Source organism: Semicossyphus pulcher, unplaced genomic scaffold (genome assembly GCF_022749685.1).
Source record: "Semicossyphus pulcher isolate SPU_LCO1_2020_fin unplaced genomic scaffold, fSemPul1.0.p SCAF_3, whole genome shotgun sequence".
Classification (NCBI taxonomy): domain Eukaryota; kingdom Metazoa; phylum Chordata; class Actinopteri; order Labriformes; family Labridae; genus Semicossyphus; species Semicossyphus pulcher.
Genome location: NW_027211704.1, coordinates 27,252,218 through 27,258,589, shown reverse-complemented (window position 1 = coordinate 27,258,589; position 6,372 = coordinate 27,252,218). Strand labels below are relative to the sequence as shown.

The 6,372-nt window shown below is 37.9% G+C and overlaps 1 protein-coding gene across 1 annotated transcript in view; it reads right to left on the bottom strand.

The window, feature by feature from the left end:
- Positions 1-3,653: 3,653 nt before the first annotated feature.
- The window catches only part of gxylt2 (glucoside xylosyltransferase 2), a 54,668-nt gene continuing 51,949 nt past the window's right edge, over positions 3,654-6,372 (bottom strand). Inside the window, exon 8 of the mRNA XM_069679107.1 lies at positions 3,654-3,835. Coding sequence (XP_069535208.1) covers positions 3,833-3,835 — 3 coding nt within the window. The 3' untranslated portion in view covers positions 3,654-3,832. The remainder of the gene's footprint in view (positions 3,836-6,372) is intronic.

Here is a 6,372-nt window from a genome sequence, read left to right as displayed (position 1 = left end):
AGCAAGCATAACAGCACTGCACTCTGGCTCAGAACTCTCAGAGATTGCATTTTTATTTACATATCAGTCCTGCTGCCTCCAATACTATTGGCAACTCATTTCTCAGTTTGTACCTCCTCTAGTCCTGTCCTCGACTCCTCTCCTCGCGTCTTAGTCCCTCCCACCAGAGATGCGAGCGGAGGAGGCGAGGAAGAGACACAAGGAGAGAGGAGTCGAGGCAACAGACATTTAACAACATGAGACATCCCTGCTTCAGAGCCATCATTTAAAAGCGACGTCAATTAAATATGATGTTTGGCACAGCTGCATCATCTGTTACAGCCTGCTGTTTTTCATGATCTCTGTCAGCAGAACAGTGTTTATGACAAGTTACTTCTAATTCACTTTACAACGTGGCATAATGTGACGCGAATGTACGGATGTCATACATGTTTAATTTTTAATTCAACACACACACTCACACAAATAAGAAAAAATAAAAAGAGTAAATTTATTATAATCCTCAAGCATTACTACTTGGCACCAACAATCATGCCCACAGATATTAACTGTCCAGTGTCCGTTTTATGCACACAGCCGTGTGATCCAGCAGCAACAACGAGTAAATATACAGCCGACCTTTCATTGATGGTCAGCACACAGAACTTTAATAAACATGAGATCCTGTCCGGACCTGACGGCGTGTCTGCAGATTTAAATAATTAATGAGTTACCTGCTGTGCCTCGCGCGTTTTGTTTCTGCTCAAAAACAGTCAATACATGAACATCAGGCTGTGGAAACTTAAAATAAAAAGTCCACGCCTACACCAGTCCTTATTTTGTAGGAGACAATTTGTCTTCTGGTTTTGATGAAGAAATAGCAACATGTGGACATGCTGTGGGTTAGTCTAGTGCGCACTCTGTTAAATGTGGGACACGCCGCGGAGAATACCTGCTCAGATGGAACAGGTGTCCCAGGAGCAGAGAGATGCAACAAAATGCTCCTGCCGTGGTTTGTATACTCCAGCTGTGTTTCACGCCTCTTTTTACGTCACGGTGCCGAAAAGACTTCCGCAAAGGATACACCGGTGTATCCTCGCTCGTAGCTCCTCCGGCAAACCTCCTCGATCCTCGATCCTCTCTCCTCGACATGCATTTTATTAAATGAGACATCCTTCAAGATGGCGTGCTGAGATCGATTTCCGATAGACCTATATACACGTCTATGATCAGACCCATGAAACATACGATACTTTTACAGTATTCCGTATTTACAGTATTTCCGGATTTCAAAGTAAAAGACGACGTGAGAAGAATAAGGATACCTCACCCAACTTTGATGTAGAATATAAACCTTATTTTCCATAAGTAGTCCAAGATTAATATACTGCTGAACTAAGTACTTCCTAGAGTACTTGCATGAATAATATGGAGTACTTTTACTGTGTACTTTTCGAGTAATCCTGTGTCAAAATCCTTAACAGAGAACAAGAATAAGGATACTTCACCCAACTTTGTTGTGGAATAAAAACGTATTTTCCATAAGTAGTCCAAGATTCATATACTGCTGAACTTAGTACTTCCTAGACTACTTGTATAACAACTATGAAGTACTTTTACTGAATACTTTTCGGTTTTTATTCCACATCAAAGTTGGGCGAAATATCCTAGGAAGTACTTAGTTCAGCAGTATATGAATCTATTCTACATCAAAGTTGGGTGAGGTATCCTTATTCTTCTCACGTCGTCTTTTACTTTGAAATCCGAAAGGATACCTTCGTGATACCTTCAGTTTATTACCGGGAATAATTACTGTAAAAGTATCGTATGTTTCATGGGTCTGATTGTGAGACCACAGTCTGCCCGAAATTCACTACCAGCAGCTCTTCAGAGCGGTTTCATTACGATTACCGTAAATGTTAGTGCATTTGCGCACTGGAAAAAAAGGTGCGGCTTATTTGACCAAGGAAACGCGAACCACGGCTGGCTTGACCGCAGTGTTTCCTTCACTTGCGTCGTTCACTTGCGTCTTAGTCCCTCCCACCAGAGATGCATGGAGAGACGCGAGGAAACCAAGAGAGGAGAGGGGAAACGAGGGAATGTTTTTTAAGAGACATGAGACGTCCTTTCCGATGAAGCGTCATGTGCTGCGACGTACGTTTGTGATGATCGCGTCAGCTGATCACCGCTGGATCAGCTGTCAGTCTGCTTTAACAGCTGTGTGTGTAGCACACATGTGCACTGTATTAATTCTAATAAAACACACAGTAACAGTGTTTCCTCTCTGTATCCTGTTACCTGTTTAACAAACACCTGCACATGAAGAACAGGCTGCAGTCTGTGTTCCTGCTGCAGAGCCATACGGACATTTCTTACCAGCACTGTCTTTGTATTATTTGATCATTATTTACATTTTTGATCACAGATAATCTGATCTGAATTAATTATTTAATCAGCCCAAATACTGTCTGTTCATGAACTATGAAAATGATTTATTAGGCTAAAAGTTTCAGGATAAATAGAAATCACGTCACGCTGATCAAACCCGACCTCACTGATGATCACTCTCACACGTAAAAAGTGTTACCTGCTGACAGAGAGACTCTCCTGCTCCCTCTGAATTCATTCATTCATCTGTAATAAAAGTTAGCAGGGGAATAACTGATCATGACGAGAGGTATTTTTTTAGATTAAATTTAATAGAAATTAATCTGTTTTTGCCACTTTTGATTTTTAGACTTTTTTCAGATGTTGACTCAGAAAACAAATCAAATCTTCAGTTATTCACTGCATTTTATATATTTTACGACAAGTTATGATCAATATTTCGTTCTAAACGATCACAGGTTGTCAAATAGAGAGGAGAGGAAACACTGTTACTGTGTGTTTATTAGAATTAATACAGTGCACATGTGTACAGACACAAACAGCTGTTAAAGCAGACTGACAGCTGGTCCAGCGGTGATCAGATGACGCGATCATCACAAACGGACGTCGCAGCACGTGACGCTTCATAGGAAAGGACGTCTTATGTCTCTTAAAAAACATTCCCTCGTTTCCTCTCTCCTCTCTTGGTTTCCTCGCGTCTCTCCATGCATCTCTGGTGGGAGGGACTAAGACGCAAGTGAAAGACGCAAGTGAAGGAAACATGGATGCAATTTAAGAGACTTGGGAAGCAGCCAAAATAGAGAAATGAGAAAAGCCTTATGTGTCTGCAGAGCCGGAGGCTGCAGATGCAGGACCACGATTCTGGGACCGTATTTCTAGGACCCTTGTGTTTTTGCGACAGTGCCACCCATTGGACGACTGTAAAAAAGCAGCTAATGTCGTTTTCCGCCCAAATGCCACTTTTTGCCGAACAACTTATAGTTTTACAGGTTTATTACTTCCAAATCCTTATTCTAAAAACAGTTTAAAGGTTAATTACACCCAAATCCTAATTCTAAAAATAGTTTAAAGGTTTATTACCCCCAAATCCTAATTCTAAAAACAGTCTAACCGTTTATTACACCCAAATACTAATTCTTACAACAGTTTAACCGTTTATTACACCCAAATATACAGTATATTTTTTTGTATAAATGTAAATATAACATTCACAGATTCTTGAGATATTGAAATAGAATCTTTATTAAAGTACAAAAACAGAACAAACAATGAAAAACATTTTTCCCGAAAGGAGAAGGAACCGAAAGGGAGGAACAACAAGAACATGTTACTGATGTCTGACTTTTCCAGACCCATTAATATTCAAAGTTCAAATTGTGAAGTAGGTCACAGCACTACCTACCATTTTAATGGTTTCCCTTCCTTCTTTAATTGCCCGTCAATCCCTCTACAAAATTCCTCCACATCACTAGAACAGTAAACAGACAACATAATCAATACTGGGATAACAGAAATATCAGTAATACTTAAAAAACATTACTTCTTAATTGAACTTATTTGGGAGAAAGCTTATTAAGATTGTATTGTTAATTTGTGTCCACAAAATCACTTCATATAGGCTAAGCTATACAGTAAATAACATAATCTAACAAGGTGTATACCTGCAGAAAAGGCTGATATAAATCCTATTAAAAATGAAAAATGTGTCACCAACTTTACAAAAGAAAATCAAAATGAAGTAAACTGTCTGATAACACCAATTGTGGGGTAAACAGACAGTAAGCAGTTTAATTATGATAATATTTAAACTGTACTAAAAGGTAAGACAATACAATAATGTATGGAATGTTTTTCCCAGATAATCCAGATGATTGTTTTTATCCTCTTTTTAAGTGTATTTAAATGCAAGGCAAAAAATTTTTTTCATGGTCATTAAGTCAACACTTAGTTGGTCTTGCAAAAAAAACACTTCGGTTTCATTAAACTAACAAATACCCCTTAACCAGCAAACAGTTGATTTCCAGCAAGCTATCATATCAGATGAATGTTTGTAGTGCCTTTCAGACTAATCATAGTAGTAAATATAGTCATATCATATTGAACGTATCACAGTTTTTATCATTACTCTGCTTCTCTCGCTAATTTATTTATTTATTTATTTTGCTAATCTTCACCCTAGTCTACCACTATTATTGGCATTGTAACCATAAGTATGTGTCTGTTGTTGTTGTTGTAACAAGGACATATGTTGTTGTTGTTGTAACAAGAACATATGTTGTTGTTGCTCTCTTTGCCTGTCTCTATCCTGCATCTCCTTCTATCCCATTTTCGGCCCATCCAGTCGAGGCAGATGGCTGTTCAACATGAGTCTGGTTCTGCTCGAGGTTTCTGCCTGTTAAAAGGAAGTTATTCCTTGCCAATGTGCCGAATATTGCTAAGTGCTACTCATGGTGATTCATGTTCGGCCTCTCTTTAAATAACATAACAAAGAGTCGGTCTAGACCTGCTCTTTCTGTAAAGTGTCTCGAGATAACTCTGGTTATGATTTGGCGCTATACAAATAAAACTTGATTGATTGATTGATTGACAGTAAAACATTAATTTCGCTGTCAAATTCAAGACAACAGAATTGTTTTATGACATTAAACATTATTTAATCATTCTCCTGAGTGATTAAAGCTCCTGTGAGGAACTTTCAGTTTGTGTTGATTTTGATGCCCCCTGTGGCAAGGCTGTACCTCTTATCTCTTTGCTGATTTTGTCCTGTACATGCTTAAGTGGTGGTTTTTAACAAAAAAAATCTCATCCTGCTTTCTATAACAGTCATATGTATAACTCACTTTAAATTTTTGCCCTAGAAAATGTAAACAAAGGCAGCGTGCAGTTAATCGCTTCGAATGACACCTACCTCCACCAGCGGTTTCAGGCATTGAAAATAACTACACAAACAATCAGTCTTGTTGCTGATGGTCTGGTTTGCTTTTGTAGGTCATACAGAGTAATCAGAATAAATTTCAGTCTGTTTCAAATCACCAGAAAAATCCTCACAGGGGCTTTAAATACATTTTTCATATTTCTCATCAATCAGTCAATGTTTTGAGTACTCTTATTTTGAAATACAAAGTCATTATTTTAAGATACTTGGTCAGTGCTTTGAAAACGTAATTCATTTAAGATTAAGTTATTTTGAGACATTTTCTCATTGTGATAAGATACTAAGTCCTTATTTTAGAGAATTGTACCCATTTCTTTAAAATAGCCTAAATAGTCATAATGGTGAGGGGGGTTCTTGAAATTTTGAGATACAAACTCATTATCTAAAGATTTACGTCACATGCGGAAATTAACTTTCACAAGCCCCTTTTATATTACCAGCTCAAGGGGGGACTGTAACACCCCTGTGACATCTTGTCTTTTATGGGAAACGCACAGAGGCGGAATAGTGTGGTGAAGTTGTTCTGCCTCTGAGCCAGCATCGGAGGTAGTAACAGAGGCGAATCTGCGTCTGTATAAACGGTGGAGCCGGCAGGACAGAATAGGGTGCTGTGTGTATGTGAAGCTTTTGTTATTTGTTTACAGGTCCCGCCTGTTTTGGTTCCGTTACACCGGAAAAACCATAGAGTCATTGGTAAATTGGCAGCTTTACAGCAAAACTTACTTTTTTGTCATTATTTTGAGATACTAAGTTATTGTTTTTGATAAGCAAACAGAGTTTTGAGAAACTAAGTAGCCTAATTATTTTGAGATGGTCTTTATTTGGGATACTTTTGTATACTTTTAATTATTTGTATTAAATTTTGTACTAAATAAGTTATTTTTTTAATCACTTTGGTGGAAACTGGCTTACATAGTTACCTGCTGTCCTTTAAATAATAATTTACTTTTCTAATGTTTCTGGTCTATGCTTGAATATGACAATTATTTAAGAACCAGAGAAAATGAGCAGGTAAAAGTGGTTTGATTCAGATAACAAAACCATTATAATGGCATTAAGAAAAGTCTCAA